At 40.2% G+C, this 25,315-nt stretch overlaps 1 protein-coding gene across 2 annotated transcripts in view; it reads right to left on the reverse strand.

The window, feature by feature from the left end:
• The window catches only part of LOC114053478 (kinesin-like protein KIF6), a 451,087-nt gene that overhangs the window by 73,728 nt on the left and 352,044 nt on the right, over nucleotides 1-25,315 (reverse strand). For both annotated transcript variants that reach the window (XM_027876578.1, XM_027876577.1), the window contains one exon: nucleotides 7,044-7,094. In XM_027876578.1, the coding sequence (XP_027732379.1) occupies nucleotides 7,044-7,094 (51 nt within the window). The remainder of the gene's footprint in view (nucleotides 1-7,043; nucleotides 7,095-25,315) is intronic.

Below are 25,315 nucleotides of genomic sequence, written 5' to 3' on the forward strand. Positions count from 1 at the left end.
CCCATATTCGAATATAAGCCATTTATCCTTCTTTGGACTTTTACTATTGTTTATTCATGTTTACCTTTTTATGTTTTTCTTCACTACTGTGCTTGAATACCAGTGTTTCTCCATAGCTCTGGACTTTTCATTAGACGTACTTGGAAGTCCTCGAGTTCATTAAAAGTCCATTTCCCTCCTATAGCATCATACTCAGTTTTGCTAGGTAAGTTATTCTTGTTCATAAGCTCATATCCTTTGGCTTCTGGGATATCATATTCCAAGTTCTCTACTCCTTTATAGTGGTGGCTGCTAAAACGTGTGTGATCCTGACTGTGGCTCCTCAGTACTTGAATTCTTTCTCTCTCTCTGTCTGCTTACAGTAAATACATATGTATGTATGCATGTTTGTATATATACATACACGCATACATACATACATATTTGACCTGGGAGCTCTGGATTTTGCCTATAATGTTCCCAAGAGTTTTCATATTGAGGTTTCTTTCAGGAGTTATGACTGGTAGATCCTTTCTATTTCTACTTTGCCCTCTAGTTCTAAGAAATCTGAGTCTTTTAAGATTTCTTGAAATGTAAGGACTCTCTTTCTCTCTCTCATCATATTGTTTAAATAGTCTAATGATTCTTAATTTTTTTCTCCTCAATTTGTTTTCAAGGTCAATTGTTTTTGCTATGCTACTTTTCTTCTATTTTTTCAGTCTTACAACTTTATTTCTTGTTGCCTAATGACATCATTAACTGTTATTTGGATTTTCCTAATCTTCAGGGAGATTGTTGTTCAGGCAAGGTCTTGTACCGCTTGTGCCAAGCTATTTATTTCCTCTCCAATTCTTTCGTCCATGATTCTCATTTCCTTTCTAATTTTTTCTCTCAAGTTCTTCTATTCCATTTATAAAAACATTTTTCTAACTTTTTTTAAACTCTTGCTTCATCTCTTCTAGGAATTCTACTTGAGTTCATGGCCGAGTTTATGTTTTACTCTGAGGCTTTGCCTGTAGATATTTTGGAGTCAGTTTCTCTTCCGTGTTTGTGTCTAGAATATTCCTGCCACCAAAACAGTTCATTATGGTGGGGTTCTTTTTTGTTCACCCATTCTTCTGGAAGCTTCCCAAATTCAGACTTGATTTTAGGGCAGAATTGTAGGCTCCCTTTGGTATTGGATTCCTGCCTTGGTAGATAAAGAAGAGAAGTGGGACTAGGACAGAACCTTGGGGAAAACCCACAGGCATGATGTGGATGATGATCCAGGAAGGAAGACTGAGAAGGAACAACCAGGTATGGGGCAAACTAGGAGACAGTAGTGTCACAAAAACAGAGAGGGTAGGATAGGGTAGATACTAGAAGTGAGACCCTATTCTGAGCTTGGGGTCTGAGCCACGCTGCTGCTAGTGCTGATTTTTAAACTTTCTCCTTTTTCAGTACACCAACCAGGATCTCCCTACCTGGGAACACCATTCTCCTATATAGGTCCTCTTCTCACTCTGCCCTGGATCTATGACCCAGAACCGGGTAGTAGGTGACAAAGCTTCCAGTTGGCACCTATCGCTATCCTAGTGTCCTGGTGTGTGTCTGATGGAATCCTTGTATGGCCTGGGACCCTTCTTGCCCTTGTGCACAGCCTCTCTCTGGGCACTGGAGCGCTCAACCCCGTGGGCTCTTGGCCTGACCCATCCCTAGTGTCTGCAGACTTCCCTATCTCCGTATGCTGAGCTGGGCTGGACACATGATTCACTGGGACTTTTTCTGGATTTCCTCATTGGGATTTAGTCTAGGAATATATTTTCTTTATCTGTTTGGAGGAGTTTGTGGAGGGGAGCCCACCACACTGTCTCTAATCGTTCAGACATTTTGACTCCCCTAATCCTTTTCATCCTATCTGCTGCATTTGACACTATTGACCAATTCCTCTTCCTGGATACTCTTTCCTCTCTGTTTTTGTGACACTACTCTCTTGTGGGTATTCCCCAAGGTTCTGTCCAAGGCTCACTTCTCTTCTCTATCTATACTTCTTCATCAACTCTTATGGGTTTAACTATCATTTCTAAGCAGACAATTCCCAGATCTACACATCCAGCCCCAGTATTTTAATATTATCATTTGCCTATTGAACATTTCAAAATTGATGTCACAGGCACATCTTAAACTCAACAAGCCTAAAACTGAACATGCTATCTTTTCCCTGAACCCTCTCCTCTTCCAAACTTCTCTATTTCTACCAATTTGATAACTGCCATCCTATCAATGTTTCAAGATTAATAATCTCAGCATTATCCTTGATATCTTATTCTCCCTCATCCCACATATGCAGCTCCCAGATCTTGATGTTTTTGCCTTCACAACATCTCTCACATCTGGCCACTTTTCTCCACTCATACTACTATACCTTTGTTCAGGCCCTCATTACTTTTTGCCTGGATTATTGTAACAGCTCTTTCCTAGTTGGTCTCCCTGACTCGTATCTCTCCCCACTCCAGTATATGCCAAAGTAATTCTCCTCAAGTAGAGATGACCATGTGACTCCCTTATAAACCAATTCCAGTGATATACTACCGCCTCCAGGATAAAATAAAATATCCTCTGTTTAGCTTTTAAAGCCTTCCATAACCTGGCCCTGATCTACATTTCTAGCTTTGTTGGACATTACTGTCCCTCCGGTACCCTGCAACCCCAGACAAAATGGGACTCTGTCCCTCACATGTGACACTCCATTTCCTTTACTATGCTTTTGGATTGGCTGTCCCATACCTGTAATGCACTCTTTCCTTACTTCTTCCTCATATAGTCCCTTACTTCCTTTAAGATGCATTTCAGGCACCATCTTTTGAATGAAGCTTTTCCTGGCTCCCACGTCCTCCCAAACTGCTAGCACCCTCCTACCTAAAGTACCTTGGATTTTATTTTATGATGACTCCTCCTCTTCTTCCTCCTCCTCTCTCTGTCTCTATTTGTTAGCTTTATATTTAGGCTGCATATATTTTCATATGTACTTGTCTCACTCATTAAAATGAAAGCTCAGATCATTTTGAATAGGGATAATTTCCTTCTTTGTACTTATGTAGCCAGCACTTAGCACAGTGCTGGTCACACATTAAAGGTCTTAATAATTCTTGACTGATTTTCTCATAACTCCTAGCACAGTGTATTGCATATTGTGGGTGCACTCAAGAAGTACTTATGGTTGATTACTCCCTCACTTGACATTATTACATTCTACTCTATCTAGGATGACTATTTTCAGGTATTCTAATATTGCACAAACAAAGTAGTATGGGAAAATATAAACAAATATCACTAAGTTTGATCAGATTTATCTTGAACTGACCAGTGATATTCAGCCAAAACATCTAAATTAGTTTCCAGGTATTTTGGGCTGTTTCATTAACTTATCATCTACCAGCTTGTGACTTAGTATCCAATTTTAGTCATTATATATATGTATATATATGTATGTATGTATGTATGTATACACACATAGTATATCTATCTGTCTATCTATCTATAGTGTGTATCTATATCTATATTTTTTTACTATGCTTTTTGGAATTGGTCTTAAACCATTCCCTTAGCAAGAAGTGATAATGGTCACATGTTTTTCCATAGGTTCAACCAGCACATCAAATGTGGTCACTGCCACTACTATTGCAAATTACTGTAAATTCTCATTTGATTTTAAATACACTCTACAGTAGTTTACTCCAGATGTCGTGACTCTATGCCTTTCAAAGGAATTCATGTAGGATGTAAAGTTTATATTTTCTGAGAGATTTCCCGGGTGGGGTCCTAAACAAAGTACATTCTAATTTAGACCTGATAGTTAAAAAAGGAAGGGGTTCTTACATGCACACACACACATATTCATGCATGGGGCTGGCCTTAGACAAAGATCGGATGGGGGCTGCTTAAAGAATGAGAAGATTCCTCATCACACTGGTCTGTCAATGATGCCTAAGCTGTCATATTCAAGCTATATTACCTTGGGGATTGTCTCCTACTAAAATTAAAAAAATGTGTGTGTGTGTGTGTCTGTGTGTCTGTGTGTATGTATGCATACATGCAAGTGCTCAGGTGCTAGTGGTCACACTATAGTAGTTGCAGGTACATAGAACCATAAGATATAGTAGTGCAGGTACATAGAATCATAAAAATCAAAACCACAACATCTGAAGCAGCATTAGGTTCACTGCTCAACATCTGATATGCCTCTTGGGCAGCTGGCTAAGATGGTTACCAGAGGGGTCTGTTACACTCTAGTGGGGTTTGATTACAATGTGTCAACGATGTTACTGGGAAATAACATTGTTTAGGGCAGTGTTATTGGGGGGATGCCAATACACATGTGCAGCATGTACAAATGCATCGGTTTGTATATATAGACAGAAAAAAACTTCAGTAAACTATTAAGAGTAAGGAGATAGAAGGATCAAGACATGATAAAGTGAAAAGGGGAAAATTGAAGATAGAGGGTTAGGAAAAATAAGATGGAGAAAAAGTCAGCAAAATAAACATGAAAAGAAAAAATGGGAAAGGAATGAAAAATGAGCAGAAAGGCAAGGAAATAGAAAAGGACTAAATACTGTATTTAGTCACTGATTCATTTCCTATGCCTGAAGCCAACTTGGCTCTTGAGGAGTATCATAGGTCCCAAATCCATTTGCTGCTAGTGTTTGTAAAAAGTCCTCTGTCCCCAGCCTTCTGCCCAAATGCTAGCTGGAAAGGTGAGGGTTAAAACAGGAAATGGTTATATAAACAGTATGCTGAGTTGAGAGGTTCTCTTCAATAAGCAAAATTCACTTCTGAAACATGCTCACCTGGGAAACCTGAGCATTGGTGTTTTTAAATCTCAATCAAATAACCTTCTAAAGTGTTTGGACTATAACAAGGCATTTAATCCCAAAATGGCAGCTGGGAGATGTTAACACTTCTTTTCTAATTGGGATAGCATGGTTTTTAAAATAAATAGGTATTTCAACATGCTCTTAATTAGACTTCCAACCAAAGTGCTTTCTGTTTGAAGTTTCCTGATTACTTCATGCAAATCTGGGCCTTCCTGAACTTGACACCTGCTATAATTTAGAAGGAGGAAGCTCGAACCATGATAAATAGACAAATAAGGAGCCCCAGTTTACCATATAAAGGATAGGAGGCAATATGGACCTATTTCAGAATGGTACATTAATGAAGCAATGGGAGTCTGGAAAATATTTGTGTGGCCTGGAGCCTGTGATTGGAAACATGCAGCAATTTTCCAAAGGCCCAGGTCTGCTCCAGGCAGGGGAGAAAACTGCCTGAGCTGTTCCAGTCCCTCTGCTGGATTGGCCTGGCCTCCCAGGGGGATGGGGAGTTGGAAAGAAAGGAAGGATGGAGCTCCTTACTCCCCTGGAACCCATGGAAAAGGCTTACCTTGTCGTAAATGCATACCACTTATAGTTATTTCAAATGGTATTTTCCACATCGTTGTTTTTCTACAACAAGGGCTCATTAAATGCCTGCGAGAGAAGGCCAGATGTTACATGAAGATGGACCTTGCCCTTGGAACTGTCATAATGGAGCTGTTGTAGCTGATCTTAGGGAATTCCTGCATATCTGATGCCCAGCACTTAGAGCTTGGGGACAGGAAGGGAGCTCATTACAGAGTCACTGTTCACCTTAGCTTGCTTTGAACCTTTCTTAAGCCCAACATTTTGAGATCAGTTTACCTCTATCAAAGAACTCACTTTTTGCTAGGAAAGCAATTAGCTGAATCTATGTTCAGAACTAAGAAACTCATTGGTCTGTATTACAATTACAAGTCTAGGACAGTAGCTCCCTCTCAGGAGATGGTCAAGAGGCTGACACCCCATTTCTTTCTAAAGCATATCAGAACTAACAGTGTGACCCCTAGAGCTCTGGCCAGAATGTATCAGGCTTTCTGTGGTTCACATTGTGTTCTAGCCATTACTATCTTAACTGACAATTACTGAGGATTATTATCGGTTTTAACAAAAGAAAATAACAGAAGCTCCTAACAGTGCTACTAGTTGCTAGTTTCAAGGAAATCATTCCCTGTACAGTTTGGACCCTTTTACCCTTTTGGAATTGAGTCCTTCAATGTTTTGCAGTTACAGGAAGTAGTCCTGGGAAGAGAAATGTAAACTAGCATCCTTTAACCAGGAGATACCAATTTCTCAATTGATCGTAACTCTTCGAATGGTTTACCATTTGGTGGTATGGCTTGGCCAAGATGAGGAGCAGGAGGGGTAGCTAGGCGGCTCGGTGGATAGAGCACCGGCCCTAGATTCAGGAGGACCTGAGTTCAAATCTGTTCTCAGACACATAACACTTAACTAGCTGTGTGACCCTGGGCAAATCACTTAACCTCATTGCCTAGCCAAAAAAAAAAAAAAAAGAGGAGCAGAGGGTATGATTTGAAGGGCTTCATTATTTGTCCCCAAATATCTTTCCCACCAGCTCGCCAAGATACTTCCCATCCCTCCTCTGTGACTTGGTAAAACAAAAAATATGAATATATTATTTCCAGAAGGCCATTGCCAAAATGCACATGGGGTGGCTAAAGTTTTCTTTTCCTCATTTACACATTGCATGCACCAAAAGTAGAGTAGTTATCAACTAGCTATCTGTAACTTTGGAAATCAGAGAACAGAGTATAAAGTACTGCAGGAAACAATGAATGTGTGTGTGTGTTTTTAAAATCTATGATGGGTAAAAAATATCTGTAACATGAAATGATGCTGCTTAAGAAGGGGAAAATCAGAGTGAGTCATACTGTACTGGAGGAACCTGAGCCAAGCATTGGATACCTGGTGAGAGTTGGTATCTGTAAAAAGGGTATGGCACAGAAAACAGACCTTGCCTCTTTCACAATTTTGCCTACACCTGGCTCTGCCAGTAGCCAAGTAAAAGGGACTTTATCCATTTATTCTTTATTTTATGGAATTTCTTTTAAACATATGACCCTATAATCAGGCCAGATGATATCATTCTGTATTAACCCCCCACCTCTCCCCCCCCAACCCCCCACACAACAGACACATCCTCGTACTCACTTAAAGCAACTCGCTGCATCTGCCGTTGATTTATTTCTTCTTTTAGATGGCCTGTCAAAGAAACAAGTGGCAAAGCTATTAGTGTATAACCTAAGTTCTGGAAAGATGCATCAGGCTGAGAAGCCTTTGACCTTCCAAAAAAGATGTCAGGTGGAGAAAAAGGGAAGAGTTACGTTTCTCAGTCCAAGAGGGAGCTTACAAACTGGCAGTGGAAGTGACAACAAAGCCAGAGGGTCACTATAAATACGTTTTACACTCATTGGATTCAATCGCATCAGTCAGCCCTTTACAAATGCCTCAGCTGGAGCCTGTGTCTATATTCGTGATATACTTCCAAGATGTCATCACTGTGCATTATTATTGAGGGAGGAATAGGATGTGGTCTTTTGTTCATCCTTGGGGTGAGAGAACTGAGACCCAGATCAAATTCCACCTTCTCCATGAAACCACCTCACTTGCTGTCAAGGAAAAAAGACCTGGGGGCTTGAGTTGTCCACAAGCTCAGTGTGAGATCACAGATATGGCTGTTACAAAAGCCATGACACAATTGTAGACTACATTAATAGAAGTATGGTGTTTGGAGGGATCAAGGGAGGTTATAGACCTACCATACTCTGAAGTATTCAGAACACATCTGTAGCACTATGTCCAGATCTAGATTGGATCTCCCTCCCAAGAGAAAGACTGGCAAACTAGAATGTTTTCAGGGAAGGGCCACCAGGAGAGTAAGGGAATGAAATACAACATTATATGTGGAACAATAAGAAACTTGGGAAATTGAGCCCAGAGAAGACTTAAGGAGGACACATTATCTCTCCTAAAATATCTGAAGGGTTTTTATGTGGGAAAGAGATTAGATTTTCTGTGTTGCTATGGAAAGTAGGACCAGAGATAATGTTTGGAAGATGCAAAGAGGCAGAGTTTGAGTCACTGTGAGGAAGAACTTCCTAACAATTAAAACTGTCTAACTTTGTGGATTACTTTAAAAGTAATGAGGTCTTTGTTGCTACAAATGTGCAAGCAGAGGCAGTATGACCTTCTAAGAGGGATGCTACTCAAATGGATCTGTCAACTCACTGATTCAAGAGTTCTCTTCCATGGTGCATGACTGCCATATTCTCTGATTCTTGTCTGAGTCCTTCCATAAGTTCATCACAGAGGGCCCGCCCAACATGATAGAGACCCAAGATTTCTCCAGACATCGTAAAGTCACCAATGAAGCACTCTGGCTTTGTGTCTATCATGCCTCATTTTTGTCACATGACCAGTCCATCTTTCTGTTATACAATTCCATGATGGTTTCTCTTACTCTTGTTCTTCAGAGTTCTTCACACCCACCACATGCGTCTCCACTGCCCTCTGTATGACACTCATGTTTAATTCTTAGGAACTACAGAATTCTGTGTTTCACTGTGATATAGCACCATCAATAGAATGTTAGTAGTAAAATATGGGCCTTTGCTTTCATGGGAAGCCTGAAGTACATACAGAAATGTACTTTTCTGAATGCAATCTAGGCCCCTTCCCTCTTGCTCAACTCATTGTCCATCTGCATCGTTTATCCTAGATATTCATCCTATTGGATAAGTTCCAAATGGTGTCTATCCAAACACATGTTGAAATCTAGATGATAGTCTTCATCCACTTGGTGTTTCCTATAGGCTTAGCAATATTTTGGGGCTTGATGCTGTCGGTTCAATGTCATCCATAAGGAGGAGGCATCTGGAAGGCCTCACCATCTGTAGGGAATTTCTCCACAATATGGATTCTGCACTGGAATTCCTTCAACAGCACAACAAACACCTTTGGCGAGCACACATCTCTCCATTTTATGCTTCACTGGATGTTTAGTATCAAGGGGTTGTCAAATAGGATTATTTCTTCTGCTATATCTTCCAAGAAATCTTAAGTCAGAGAGGTTATAGAAGGAATTTTTGCATTAGGTGGAAGGTTGGGCTAGATGACCTCTATGGTCCCCTTTCACACTAAAATTCCATGATCGTGTGCTTGGAAATGAGGTAAATCACTAAGATTGAGGGTTTCTTTATGTCTAAGAGATTGATTTAGCAAATATACTAGTTGTTAAAATGTCAATGCAATCTGCTTCTGATATTCCACTAGCAGGAAGTGACCAGGGTAGTGTTCCAGGAAATGATGGTACATTTACTGCTCCTTAGTCTAGCATAAATCTCTCCTAACACTTTATACATTCAAAAAAGTCTATAGCTGAACAATATATAACACACTACTAGGATATGGAATAACCATGGGAGATGATACAGAACATTCTGTAACACTCAGAATCACTGAGTTTGAGTTGGAAGGGATACATATATATGTATATATAATGTGTGTGTATAATATACATGTATGTATTTCTCTCTCTGTATATATATCTATACACACACACATATACACATACACATATACACACACACAAGGTGTTTTTAGTCCAACCTGTCCAATTTAAGAACCCAGCCTATAGCATCCCTGATAGAATTCAGTCGCTGCTTGAAAATATTTAGTGACAGATGTTTATTGTATTATAAAAAGGGTCATTTTATTATAGAACAGCTTTGTTAGAAAGTTCTTCCTAATACTGAGCCAAATTCTGACTTCCTGTAATTTTTCTCCTACTGTTCCTCATTCTATTCTCTGGAGCCAATTAAGATAACTCTTACCTCTCTTTCATATGTCAGTCTTTCAAATATTTCATGACATTTATCACCTCCACTCTCCTTGCCCCCAACCAAATCTTCTCCTGTCTCCTTCCTCATTCCTTCTATTATTCTTAGCACCACCCTGGCTGCTTTTGTCTGCATCTACACTAGAGGTTCTTATGGGTGTCTTACCAAAATAGATTCATTATCCATTATTTAGGATCTACGGCAAGTAATGAGAAAAGGGTGTGTAACAGTAAGCAATATTGTACAATGATCAACCATGAATGACTTAGCTATTCTCAGGAATGCAATGATCCAATGCAATCTGAAAGGATTCGTAATGAGAAATGCTATCTACCTCCAGAGAAAGAAATGATGGAGTCTGAATGCAGATCAAAGCATACTATTTTTAACTTTTTTTGTTTTTTGTTTTTTTCTTTTTTGGTCAGTGTCTTCTTTCACAACACGACTAATATAGAAGTATGTTTTACATGTTTGCTCATGTACAACCTATATTAAATTGCTCACCATCTCAGGGAAGAGAAAAGAAAAGGACAGAGAAAGAGAATTTGGAACTCAAAATTTTGAAAAATGAATGTTAAAATTTGTCTTCATGTGTAATTAGGAAAAAATTGTAAAAAGTTTTTTTTAAATAAGAAAAGGGTGTGTAAGATGCATTTCTTGGGTATGAAAACTGATTCCAAATAATAGGAGATAATTTGTTCATATGCTGGATGGGGAGGAGTTGGGGGGGAGGAGAGAGGGTGAATAGAAGAGAGCATCCTAGGCTCTCAGAAACACAGAATCTCACCCCTCTGACAGTGTTCTCTATAGCTCAATACAGAATAGGGCCAAGGATGAGTGGGTCTAAGTTTGCCAACCACGAAGAAGGCAAACTCAAAACCTGAGCCAGCCCAGTCAAAATTGATTTTTTCCTTCTCATTTGGTAATGCTCATTAGCATAAATTGACTTTTAATGGTTAATTATTTCTTCATGTATCAATGTTTTATCCCACCTAATAGCTGCAAAGTTCTCTGAGAGTATGTTAATTTTTTTTTTTTCATACAGTCCCCAGAATAGTCCTTTGCACACAGCAGGTGCATTTACTGGGCCATGAACTTCTTCAGTTCCCACAGAGAACTCCCAAGTCTCCTTTCTCCTAGAGTCTCTGGAGATTTCCTTGAATAGGGTTCCCACAAGGCTGATGGCCAACTAAGTCTGGGGCAGGATTAAGGGAATTTTGCAGCCGTAGGCCAGTGAAGAACCAGTCATGTAAATAAATAGGGGAATTTAGCCATTGGGAATGCCAGTTCTATAAACTCCACAAACATAAATGTTTACTCTCAGAACAATGAGGCATTCCTTGAACAAAGCTGGGTTTTTGTAATGTGACATGTGGACAAGATAGTTTTAGAATGTAGTTAAGCAAAGCAGGATTTTGAGACTTGGCTAGCCTCTCCCGCCACATGGCTAATTCTCCTTTCTGAAATCTCACCAAACAAGTGTCTAAAAATAGCTCCATGGCTGGTACCAAATTGTTTTTTTCCAGTGGAGTCATTCTTCATGTGCAGATAACAGTTTCAATAGTATGTTGGATCCTGCAACTCTACAGGTTTTGGCAAAAAAAAAGGAGTTGAGGGGGATTTCAGAATTCACTCAGCATGCAGCTTGCTGTCATTATCCTGGTGATAAATTTGCTGGTTTTGGCTGCAGTTTCTGGCTACAGTCACATCCAGAGGTATGGAAAAGAGATGAAACAGTAATAGAGAACTCCCAGCCTGAGGCAAGAAGCTGTCTGGGAGAGAAGCAGGACAAATCAAGGATGAAAAGGAAGAGGATGAAGGAGAGGGAGAAAGGCCGGAGTGGCTCTTATGTGAGAATGTTGGTAATTACTCCTTATAACAGCACATGGGAAAAATCTTCTTTTCCTGCTTCCTGATCATTAATTAGCTGATGTTGAAGGAAGGAGGGAAAAGTGGTAGGGAATGGGCTGATACTACATGAAAATTTAGAAAGAAAATATCTCCCTAAAGAACCCCTGGGTGTGGTGGAGGAGTGGGGAACAGAAAGAGTTGAGGGGAGGGTGCTTTTGTGTAGAGAGGGAATATGAAAGAAGCAATATACTGCAAAGATATAAAATGTAGTGTGCCCTGTTACACAGTAAGTTACATCTAAGGCACTATTACTATGGAATAAAATCAGGCATGCCATATTTTTATATATAGCATTTTGGATACTATGGCTTTCCTTTAAATTTATTTTGCATCAATATTATTTTTTAATGGTGAACAATGCTGAGGCCAGCTCTCATGAGGTAGACGTCCACTTGGAACCTTTCTGAAAGGAGCTATTCTGGGGCAGAGGGTGGGAAGTTTGCATGCTGATTATGTCAAATTCTGCCTGACTCTCAGATTTTATACCACTACCACCCAGTCAATGTTTATTTGGCCTCTAATGTGTGTGTGGTACTATGGGAGATAGGAAGATTATTTTCCAAATGTGTCTTGGTCCCAGCCCCAAGTAGCTGATAATCTAGTTGGGGGAAAAGACAGGTAAAAATGAAGAGGTAAGGAACAGTGCAAAGTACTGAAGGCAGTAAGTGCTACAGGAGTTTAGAAGGAAGATAGATCAATGAGGGCTGGAGGAGTCAGGGAAGATCTTGGGCAAAGTGGGGTGTGAGGGATGGGTAGGATGAGAACTTTTGAAAGTGGATAGCAGAAGAGAAAAAAAGCAGCAGTAGCTTGAAGGGCAGCTGAAAATTACTGGAGATTACAGCATTTTTTTTTTACTATACCTATAAAGAAAAGACCTCATATAAAAATAATCAACTAGGTCTACAGTAGCAAGAGGCAGCCATGTCATTGATAGGGATAAGTCCATGGGATAGCATGGAGCAAAGGGAAGAGCATGAGAGTTGGAGTCAGAAGACTCAGTTCTGCTACTTAACTATGTGACCTCAGACAGGTCACTTAATCTCTCTTTGCCTCAGTTTCAACTGTAAAATGAGGGGCTTGGATTAGATGACCCCAGAGATAGCTTCTAGCTCTAAACTTAAGATTTTATGAATAAAGGAAGGGGAGGGGAAAGCATTCCAGATAACGAGAACTGCATGAGCAAACACTAAGAGGTTGAGAATGTATAAGGTGTGTTTGAAGATATTGGTTTGTGGCAGGAGGGGAAGGTTCAGGTAGGGAAGGGAATGAGCATTTATATACCTCCTGCCATGTGCCAGATACTGTGCTAAGTACATCACAAATATTCTCATTTGATCCTCACAACAACCCTGGGAGGTAGATGCTATTATTACTCCCATTTTACAGTTGAGGAAACTGAGGCAAATAGAAGTTAAAGTGACTTGCTCAGGGTCACACAGCTAGTAAATGCCTGAGGCAGAACTTGAACTCAGGACTTCCTGATTCTCACACCAGTGTTTTATCCATTTGCCACCAGCTGCCCCTGGTAGGTAAGAAATTAAGGTTGTAGTCAGATAGGGTTGTCACTAGGAAGCTACGGGGCAGGGTTACTGGAGCCATCCAAGGTTTCAGAGCAGGGCAGAAAAATGAAGAAAAATGCTGATGTTAAGAAGACCAATTAGGAGACTATCATGAACCAGATTAAGATGGTAAGGGGCTAGACTAGAGCAATGCCAATGGAAACACAACCCTCATGGTGTTTGTTTTTATTTCCTACAGAGCGTAGCCAACCCAAAGAGAGATGAGAATGAGAAGTCTAAGTAGGAGCCAGATTAGCCATCTCTCAGCTTGGCTAAGAAAGATATAGGAGAAGCTGTGGGCAAGAAGAGAGAGAGAACGAATCGAGTTCATGCTGGTGCCCTGCTTGAACTTATGGTTTGTGTGATTAGGAAGATGACAACTCACATTGACATGGCACTCTCAGGTTTGTAAAGCACTCTCCTCAACACTGCCCCATGAGGAAGGAAGGCAAGCCTTTTCTAGCCCTATTTTATAAAGGAGGAAACTGAGGCTCAGGGAATGGAAGTTTCTCAATGGCCTGGGTTACCTTGGCAGTACATGTCACAATTAAGATTCGAATCCAAGTCTTTTAACACCAATACCAGTCAGTCAGTCAGTCCCCTTTTTACTACATGCATTGCCTTGAGGCTGCAAAGTACTCCATATGGAGAAAAAGGAGGAAAAAATCACTGAGGATGACTTTAAAGTTCTCTCCCAGAAATACATATGGTTTCCGTCCCCAACACAGTCTGACTTTATAATTTCTAGGCATAATAATTAATAACAACTGATAGTCAAGTAGTGCTTTAAAGAGTACAAAAAACTTTACATAAATCATCTCATTTGAGTCAACAACTACCCTATGAGCAAGGTACTAAAGGTATTATTATCCCCATTTTACAGATGAAAAAACAGACTTATAAAATGACCTGTCTGTGGTCATATAGAGTCAAAAGAGGGAAACAAACCCAGGACTTCCTGACCCCAAGTCTAGTACTTTAACTCCTGTGCCAGTTTATATTGAATTTTTTTTTTTACACTTCCTGATATTTTTTAAGAATGTAACTATAACATTGCAGTCTATCGGGCTTCACCATCCTGGGGCTTTCTCCCTGTCACTGGGTAGTTTACTTTTGAGTAACCTTGAAGAGACCCAGTTTTCTCTCCTCAAGCAACTCAGGGGATGGTGTATCATATTGTAGAAAATACCACAAAATGCAGTGAGGGCAACACTAATCTACCTCTATAGGATTTCTGGAGAATTCAGTCAAGGACCATAAACGTGCTTGGTTAGGTTGAGTGCCTTTTACAAGATGACCCAAAAGTCTTGGGCTTTTGGGACACACTGTATTGACTAGGATTGCCAGGTCATAGAATCAGAATCTCAGAATGTGCTAGAGCCAATTCTACTGGGTCACAAGAGTCAATTGTTACATTTTCAGTGTGAGCATTTACACCCTGGAAATTGGCAAACACTATATATAAATCCTGATTTATTATTTTGTTGATTATAGACTTGAGAGAAAATGTCAATAACAGATTACATTTAAGAGTGCAATACATATGCATAAATGCATATACATACATACATACATATATACACATATATATGTATATATGTATATATATATTTGTGTATACACACACACATATACTTAGGGGAGAGTCTGTGGTTAAACATTAACTAACACATCACTGGTCAGATGGAATCTCAAGAGGTCAGCTAGTCTAACACCTATCAGGAATAACCTCTATAGCTTCCCTGCCAATGCTTATCCATTTGTTTATCTCTTAAATTTCTCCAGAGATAGGGAACTCACTCTTTCAAGGCTATCTATTCCACCTTTGGGCAACCTTTACTGTTAGGAAGTTTTTCTTTGTATCAAGGGGAAATCTGCCTTTCTATGGCTTCCACCAGTTGCCCCTAGTTCTATCTTCTGAGAGGTAAGCAAAACATGTCTAATCCCTCTTTCCCAGGACAGCTTTTCAAATATTGGAACACAGCCCCCACAGGCTCATAGTCTGTTAAAACTGATGAATCTCCGGGGCATGAAAGACTTATCTTTAATGTCATTGTCAAGGGTCACTTCCCCTTTCCCTCCACGTGAAGTTAGGACCAAATTCTACTTCTTCTTCTTCCCTACATTGTCCATCCTCTATGTAGTAATTTGGACACCATTCCCACCCCACCACCCACAGAATGTTGCATCCTGCTCTCCAGTCCCTCTAGGTTCCCCATGTATAGTTTAGACCCACTCTCCCTAATCTACACTTTTGGAGATGCCTCTCTATGTATTTGAATGTCAAGTCTCTATGAGACTACCTGTCTGTGGTGCCTTGAAATCATCCTTTGAAAAAGATGATTTTGAAAATAATCGCTAAAAAATAGCTGAAAAAACCTATATTTGAGATGACAAAATTAATGGAAATGAAAGGATAATTCAAAATTAGAAATATGTGACCAGCTACTATTTATATAAATTAGATATGACTTTATTAGAGAAACTTGGTGCAATCGTCCCCTCCCCCCTTAAATGTTTTTCTTCTAATTTTAACTGTGTTGGAGTTTTTTATGCCCCAAATTTTGAAATTTATGTAATCAAAACTGTCCATTTTATCTTGAGTGATCCTCTCTATGTTAAGTCACAAACTCTTTCCCTATCTATATTGGGCAAAGGTACTTACTTCCTTGCTCTCTAATTTGTTTTATGATGTGACCTATATATGTTATATATTGATTTGGAGCTAATCTTGGTGTGTTGCATGAGATGCTGGCCTAAACCTAATTTCTGCCAGGTTGCTTTATAGTTTTCGCAAAAGATTTTGTTGAATATTAAGTCCTTAACCCAGTAGATGGGGTCCTTGGGTTTATCTAAAACTATGGTACTATGTTTATTTGCTTTTGTATGTTGTATACCTTATCTGTACCAATGACTGACTTTCCTATTTTTAAACTAGTACCAAACAGTTTTGATGATAACTGCTTTGTAATGTAGTTTGAAGTCTGTTATTGCTGGATTTTTGGGTTTTATGTCAAATATCAGCCAACCATAGGCACTCCTCAGTGGCAAATGGATGAGGCTTCTCTGAAGGTATGGATAGCTCTTGGCATCAAGGAGGCACAAATAACTTTCCTGAGTCCCGTACTGGTGAAAGCCTTAGAAGCATAGTCCTATGACGTGGCCAGGGTGGCATATAACCCCTTGTTTGGGTGAATACTCTTAAAACTACCCAACTGAATATGACACCTGAAGAATCTTTCTCTTTATTTTAGGATTTTCCTGCTTCTATTTGGTGTACCATAAATCATCTTAGTCTTTTAAGTCACTGTATCACTGCTAAGCAAAAATCAGCTTCCATTTCCTTCTGAAATCTAATGATTTCAATGAAACTATATAATGAAAAATGAAATTCTATATCAAATTACTGTGATTTGTTATATGGCAGAAATTCTGCTTGCACTGGGACTGTTACTAGATCTCCTAGCTAAGCTTGGTTTCATCTCCTAGGTTAGAATAAGAAACTCTACTGATGAATACCTCCTTTTAGGATAAGAGGACCAGGTTATAGCCTGGGTTTTAAGGCAGTTTTTCCTTCTAACATGAGAATCCCTCTCCTCTCACAGAACCTCTCTTACCATTAATACTCTAACTTTGCTAGTGGGAACAACCTTGTTTGTAAGGATAAACCCATTGTACCAACATCTAAATGATCTTTAACAAGTTCAGGTCTCAGGACCTAAACAACCCTTTACCTTGATCATCAGGCAGTACCAAAGACTGGATATATACCCTAGCACCCATTCCCCTCCACACTAGTCATCTATCTAAGACCAGAGACTCTGCCCTCCAGAACACCCTGAGCCTCTAACCATGGGGAGATAATACGCTTAACCCAAAGAGCTGATCTCATAGCCAGGAAGACTCTGGTTCCAGTTCTGCTTCTGATACACACTGGCTATGTGACCCTGGGTAAGGCTGTAAGCCACATTCTAAGACTAAGCTGCAGAAAAGGTACCAACCTGTACTGCTTAAGGGCATTTCTTCATCCAGGAGTTCAATTATACCAATAAAACCACAGTCCTAGTCCTTAATTCCTATCCTAACTCTCATTCTCACACACACACACACACACACACACACACACACACACACTCACTCACTCACTCACTCTTTCCAGCCAATATTCTATCTCTTCAGCCTGTGCCTTTTCACAAGCTAATTTACCCCATACTTAATACACTCTTCTTCCTGAACTGTGCTAGAATTCCTGCTTCCCTTGAAGCTCGGTTCAAGTGACACCTCCTTCAGGAACCTCTGGAAATCCTTATGTCTGTAGCTTGTATTTAATTATCTACAAACATGTTGTTTCTTTCCAGTACAATGAAAGAGTGAGATTAAGGTTTGTCCTCTCTTCATTTTTATATCCTCAGTGCCTAGCGCAGGGTTCAACACATAGTAAACACTTAATTAATGGCTGTTGAATGAATGAAAGAAACTAATTTTTCCCTCTTTGGGATTTTCATTCCAGCTACTAAAGCAATGACAATAATAATAAACAATAGGAAAAAAATTGGCAAATTCTGGGCACCAGACCAGCTCTCCAGTTGCACAAACTTAAGGCGATGGAGGCAGTTACTATTATTACACTATACAGAAATAGTCTACAAACATTTATAGAACTTAAGTAAACGTGTGGATTTGTCAGAAGTGCTGAGGCAAGCATATCAATGGAGGTATACCAGTGTAAAAATAAATGTTCTTTGAGAACCAAGAATGGTTTCCCTTATACTAAATGGTTTTAAGGATCTGGAGATTCTGATTAGGTTGGCATCCGTTCTGGAGATATTAATTTTGAAAATCTGAAGATCCTGATCTTAAACAAGGAGGAGTATAATGAACTTCTAAAGCCAGCCTTGATATGAACTCTTGCAGACCATCGTTCTTCTTTATGTCTGAAGATGCTGTTGTTGCAGCTGCTGCCAGTGATCAGTATCTACAGAGGCAGGGTGAGCCTACACTCTGACATTCCCCTGCTGCTCTCAGGAGCTGTCACAGGGGATGCAAAGAGGCATCCCTGGAGAAGACCTTGAGGCATTATATGCTTCTCCAATCCTGGGATGGGATTGGGGGAACAGGTATTTTTTTTTAATTGCTTACTGTGCTATAAACATTGGAAGACTATCACATGTGCCTTCACCAAGTGATATATGGAGAGTGGGGGGTACTTTATTATGCAAGCTATGACTAATGGGCACTGAGAAGAAATAAATCAGTGTTGGTGGTGGGGGCAGTGACCAGAATGATAAAGGTAATAGAGACCACAACATAGTGGATGAGCAAAGAGTACATGGTAGCAGTAATTGAAAGGTTGATGGCTCAGTGGATAGGATGCCAGCCCTGGAGTGAAGAAGACTCTAGTCTCAGACACTAACTAGCTGTGTGACCCTGGGCAAGTCATTTAACCCTGTTTGCCCCTGTTTACTCATCTATAAAATGAGCTATAGAAGGAAATGGCAAACCACTCCAGTATCTTTGCCAAGAAAACTCCAAATGGAGTCGTGAAGAGTCAGACATGACTGAAAATGACTGAAAAACAACATTTGGAAGAGGACTTAGACTTGTTCTGCTCATTTTCAAAGGGCAGAAATAGGAACAGTGGGTAAAAAGTGCTGCAGATTCTGGCTCCAGATAAGTAAAGAATTACTAACAGTTAAAGGTATCTAAAAGTGGAATGGACACCTTTCAAGGGTGTAGTGGCTCCTTATTCCTGGTTCAAAATTTTTTTTTTTGGACTCAATTGGGGTTAAGTGACTTGCCCAGGGTCAGCTACTAAGTGTGTGAGGCTGGATTCAAACTCGGGTCCTCCTGACTCCACTGTCAGGGCTCTATCCATTGTATTACTAAGCTGCCCCCCGGGCTCCCTATTTCTGGATATCTCCAAGAGGTGACTAACGACCTTGTCATGAAAGTTGTAGAGGGAATTTTTTTCCAGGAAGAGGTCAGACTAGATGACCTCTGAGGTCTCTTCCAATCCTGAAATTCTATGATTCAATAAGACTTTAAAAATTAGATGCTAGACTTTGAATTACTGGCTTATGGATAGGACCACGTCCTTGCCTTGCCTCTAACATTTTTTGTGTCCCCTGGCATATATATTACCCAGGCTGTGGTCCAACACCATGTCATGTAGTAGCATATGTATGCAAACTGCTATCCTTTTCATTTTCATTCATTACTATGTATGCCACTCATAAGAAAATAGGTCAGAAGAATTACTATTTACAGTTTACACAGTAACCAAAAGACAGGAAGATCTGGCCAAGGAAATGATAACCATTATGTATATGGAGGTTTGAGTCTCATGTTCATAAATAAGAGTCTATGGAATGCTTCTTGTTTGAATTTTTTAATGATGTAAGTAATCTGACTCTCTTAAAGTCCTAAATGGTTATGTTGCGTTAGGTTGCATCACGCATCCTCCCAAACACAGGGGGAAAAAAAAACATCAGTGATGTTCACATGCTGCCTGTACTCTGTACAGGGCATATGATCTTGTGTCATTCCTGGTAGTTCTTAAGTTTCCTATTTTCTGACACTGCCCAAGGGTGAAAGGGAGAGATAGTCCCTGGGAATTCTGGCTTTTTACTTCTCTCTGGAGGTTACCCTTTTATTCTATTGCATCCACTGCAGGCCACACAGAGACATTTCACATCCACAAAGTTTGCTATAGGGTAAAGGAGATTGGTGATACAAACTATATACAGATGAGTTGTCTCAAAAATACTTCTAAGGGGTGTTCCTTTTTCTGACTGAATTAAAATCATGATAATCTTTTCTTTTTGCCTTGTTTCCACCAGCAGGCTACCATATATTTGCACCATGGGATTATTGCTGGGCACTGCTTTGTAGACCTTTAGGTGATATATAAATGTGAGCTATTTATTATGGTAATCTTCTTGCCCCTCTTGACCCCTCCCCCATGAAATCCTCCTCTTCCTTCAAGGGCCACATCAGGTGCCACCTTCTCCAAGAAGACTTCTTTGATCCACTCACCTGAAAATGATCTATCCTTTTCCAAATTTCTCAGAGCACTTTGTCTGTACCTTTTCCCTTGTATTCGCATTTCTCCATTGCATGCCAGTGACTTGTGTATGTCCTGTCCCACTCCCATGCCCTTACAATTGTAAATTCTTGGGAAAAAAAAACTTATGTTGTCTGTCCCCTACAACAGTGCTTCACATAAAGTAGATGGTCAATAAATGTTTCTTGAATTGAAAGAACTTGTTCCTGCCACCTTCTCTCTACAGCTCTGGTTCCTTGACTCTATTCTCTTTGCTGTTCCCAAGTCATCATAATTCCTTGGAACCTCTCACATCTCCATTTAGGTTTTCATAATACAAATGTACTTTGAAGCTAATTCCAAATAACTTCTGCTACAACTTTTAAAATACTTAAGACCTCCATTTATATTTTAATATTTCCATTTCTGTGATTGGGGGGTTAACTTTATCAACCAGTCTTTAGAGACTGATTAGTTTCTGCTGGTTCTTTATATTCAGAGATCACCAAAAGACCTCTTGCTTCAGCAAAAGAAAATGTTTTAACAGATTGTTTCGCAACCTCACTTGACATTTTTGGGAATAGAGTCTAAGTTTTCAGTGCCTGTGGTAATGCCCACTATCACCCTTCTAATTAGGAGATAATACTACATATCTTTTTAATGTTGTTCCCTCTTATGACCAAATATTGAAAGGAAAGAGAAGAAACAGGGTGAAGAAAAGGCGGAGTCTTAGAGCTCACACCTTATCCAACTGAAGTGCCTCATGTGTCCCCAGAGAGCTTAATGAAGGATAGGGGTTTCTATTTTTAAAGCCCAGAGTGATTGGTCTCATCAGTTCACATTCTCCCTGTATTTTAGGGATCTAGTTATACCATAGAATTTAGCAAGCTTAGAGCCTCCAGTCTAGAGAAGAAATCTTTTACCTTCCCTAGTCACTGAGCAAACACAGGCCTCTCTGCCCTATAGCATACTCTGAAAACATATTTGCTAGTCACTGCATTTCTTCTTCTTACCTAGTCTTTTAAAGCAAACTCTCAGAATTCAATATATCAGCTTATCTTTATTTTAGACAAAACCTATTACAAAAGTACAAACAAAAGTACAAAGTTTTAAAAGAGCAAGAAACTCCCAAAAAGTAGACTTTGCCAGTTTGCCAGGCAATAACTTTGGGAGGGTGGAGGGAGGAGAATGAATAAATTCACCAGGTCCCAGGGCAAGGCAGGCACGGGAAAGCAGCAAGTTCTGTCCAGGCAGATCACTTCTTAAGCCTATCAGTGAGGCAGACAAGGCTCCAACTGCTCTCTATTATAGCCAATCCACTATAGCCATGCCCTTCACTTACAACTGAGTCCCACTGCTGGTGCGAGTTGGTAGCTCTGGGAACCTCTCTGAGGAGCTCCAATGTTCCCAGACTTCCCTGTCCCACTTAGCTGCCACCTCTGGTGATTCTTCAGTCCAGCTAGAAGTCCAGATTCTTCTTCCAGCTAGAAAAAGTGCTCTTCCTAAGCAGCCCCAGCTGCCTATATGGGATTACACTAGAATGGAAACTTCAGGGAATAACCATTTGGAAAGTGGCCTAGAAGACAAGCAACAGATACGGTCTTGGAGTGGGACATGCCTTCCTACTGTTCCGACTGGATCCTAGGACAGAAGGCCTTTTCTTTTGGCTGGGTGAACACTGGCCTCAGCACCTGAAGTGGCACTTGGGAGAACATTTCTCTAATGTGATTGACTCTCAAGGAACAACAGAAAGGAGGCTCAATGTTGGAAGGAGAAAAGGCAAGCGGATGGAAAAGTGGCCATCCTTTCAAACACAAATTGCATGATTATATTTCCAACTGAACTGCCGAAGACATGAAATCTGGTGAAAATTGTTCTTTCCTTAAAAATATCAAAAGCTAATATTTTGCAGACGGACCTCAGAGGGCCATGCTTGGACAGCAGAGCTGGGCACTGGGCTGTCCAAAGTAAACACACCTGATCTGGATTTGGTCAGAGTCACAAGACCAAACAAGTGGCCAGAGAATTAATGGAGGAATTTAAAGATTGTTCTTCACCAGCCTCAACCTGAAATGGCTTCTGCTTTTGGGAATTTGTGTGAGTATGGAGGGGTGAGGGCAGGGTGGAAAACAGGTCATGGTTGTAGGGTAGGAGCTGACAAACCACCAGCCTTTATTTATTGATTAATTAATTTATTTTGGGGCCCATCCTGTAATTTCATTAATAATGTAAGGCACTCCTGCTATGCAAATTCCTTTTACCAAGGCAGATCTACAGCTCATTTGTGACTTTTAATCTTCGGGTTGCCCAGAGACATTGATGTGCTTGACTTCCCCAATGCCACAAAATAGTATGCCTCTTTTACTTCCAGGTAGGTCCTCTATCCAGTACACCAGGATTATTTCGAATGGATCTGAAATTAGTCTGAGATTGAAGCAGATTTGGCCATTCATTCACTGCCTTTTCTCTTAAAGTAACAGGTATAAATTTCCCCAGTAACAGCCTGCTTTCCTTAAAGTAATGCGTATAAATGAAGAAGAAATACCTATGATGTGAGATGATCATTGGAAATTTAGCCACAGATTTCACTGGGGATCTAGGTGAAAAGGGGACAGACCCTCTGTGAAAGGGACTTCCTATACCACGAAACCTCAGAAACTTGCTCTTCACTGGTCTTGGGTTGGCAGCTTAGTGTCAACCCCATTTCCAGACTGAAATCGAGAAAGGTTAGGGCTCTTTAGGAGAAACTGATGAGCTTTAACTTGGGCCTTAGGAAATTGTTTGTTCCATTCAGACAATGAACTAGAAAGAACAAACCAAGGACACTGCCCCCAACTGCCCCCAACCTGGCAGCACTAGTTAGACGTTTTCATATAGACTAGAAAAGCAGCTTCTCTTTAGAATGGCAAACTCATCACTAGCTAATACCGCTTCATTATTTTTGCTTATAGAAAAGCAGCTTTTTCTACTTGCAGCATTTAATACACTTAAGGTTTCCCTCAGTTAGCTTATCCCCAGAAAACTAAATAAAAGAGGAAAGAAGATACAGAGTACATTAAATTTCTTTTGGGCTCACTGCCTAATTTTTATCAGACTCTGTGCCTGATTCTTTAAAAGCTCAATGCCTAATAAATGCTTACTGAATTCTTGCGGCCCTGAGCATGCAGATCAGAGTTTGTTTTCCTGGTCTATCATCCCTCCCCGTCCCTCCCCACCTCAACTTTTCTGTGAACAGACATCATCAGATTGAGAATAGGGCTGTCTGGATCCAGGACTATATGTGGGTAGGATTATATTTTGGTCATGACTTGAATTAGATGGCTACTGAGGTCCCTTCCAATTCTCAAATTTTGTGATTCTGTGACCAGGTTCTGTGTAATGGGGGTATGGTTTCTTACTGCTTCAGTTTCTCCAGAAGTTAAGAATAACCATTTACTGCTGCACGTTTCTAGGCTGCTTGTGTCTTCTGGGTCATTCAGTGCTATGTATTTGGTCACTGTTACCAGGATCACAAAGTTAATCACCAATTTTCATTTGGTACAGTGTCAAAGGTCAGGGTAGTATCTAAGGGATAGGTGATCCTGCCACCCCTTATTCCTCCCCCAGTGTAACAGCTAGTCTCATTTGAGAGGGAAACACTTCTGTTGGTTTCAAGTGTGTATTAGGAGTCCCCTGAGGGCAGGGTTTGAGGTCTGTTTCAATCACTGTGCTGTGTACCTAGCATGGTGGGACTTCCCCAAAAAGTAAACCTTCAATAAAAAGCTGCCATTTCAGGAAGCAGAAGAGTGCTGGCACGGGCAAGGCAATCTTGCTGGAAAGCTGCTATATTGAGAAAGACTGATGGATAAACAAACTATCCTTAAGCTGAATAGAGATAAACTATAATTTTTGCTATCCATTTTCTGCAAATTTCCTGAGGTTTTTTTTTTGTTTTTTGGTTTTTTTGCAGCTGACCAGCTGCAACAGATTTTGCTGGTTTGACCAAAGAAGTGACAGATATGTTTATTGTGATAAAATCCCCAAAAAGGAATTCTAAGAAATAAAGAATTGTTTTCAACATTGTATAAATTCACTGAAGAGGCCCTCATTAGGTAGTCTACACTTTTTTTTTTTTAATCTGAGTGGAGGACTATGGATTCACAGCTGTAACCCACATATTCCACTCCTAGTACCAAAGAAGCCATACTTTGCCTTGTATTCTAATTATTTGGGTATATATATATATTCTCTTTTCTACTAGACAAACTTAAAGGCAAGGATAGAGGGTGCTTTGTTCATCTTTGTATGTCCCACAGCACCTAGTATGGTGTCATTTGGTAAATACTGGTCAAATGGAAAAGGGAGTGAACTACTGGCCCCACACTGCAGCTCTTTCTCCAGTACTTTGGACAATAGTATTTTTCCACCCCCTACTCTCTTTCCCTCATTGGCCATGCTGAGCTTGGGAGAAGCCACATGGTTCAGACTCTGGAACTTGTCCAAAATAATTCATCACCGCTTGACTGCTTTCACCAAGCGCGCATCAGATTATGGTTTGAGGGGAAAATTCTTTCCTTTACCAAAGTCTTATTTCAGAAAGACCAGCTCTGGCATCTCAGCATTGTCCATCTTCTTTCCCTGCTAGAACCACACTGATTGTTATTGGAAGTCTATGATTAGTTCACCGTCCTACATATTTGGAGATAATATCACTGACAGTGATCCCTCTCTCTCTATCACATGGATTAACTGTGCTTTATCTTCTCATTTCACTCAGACCATGTGCCAATCTTGGCAACCCTTGACTCCCCATACAAACTTGGACTCCATTATTGGCTACTGAGATGTTGTTCTTATCCCCACCCTAGAGTCCTATGTCCTCTGCTGTGTCTGCTGTGCCAGTTCTCAATCTTTGATTCCCATCATTGCTTTCTTTGCTCCTGCTGGAGAAGACTCAGAAATAACTGTGCCATCCTGAGCTGCTAAAAATTCACGTTAGCTGTCTTCATCTAGGACCTTGCTGCTACTGCCTGGCAATACTTTCATGCATCATCATCATCATCATCATCATCATCATCATCATCATCATCATCA

This window comes from Vombatus ursinus, unplaced genomic scaffold, assembly GCF_900497805.2.
Source record: "Vombatus ursinus unplaced genomic scaffold, bare-nosed wombat genome assembly UNPS02014811.1, whole genome shotgun sequence".
Taxonomy (NCBI): Eukaryota; Metazoa; Chordata; class Mammalia; order Diprotodontia; family Vombatidae; genus Vombatus; species Vombatus ursinus.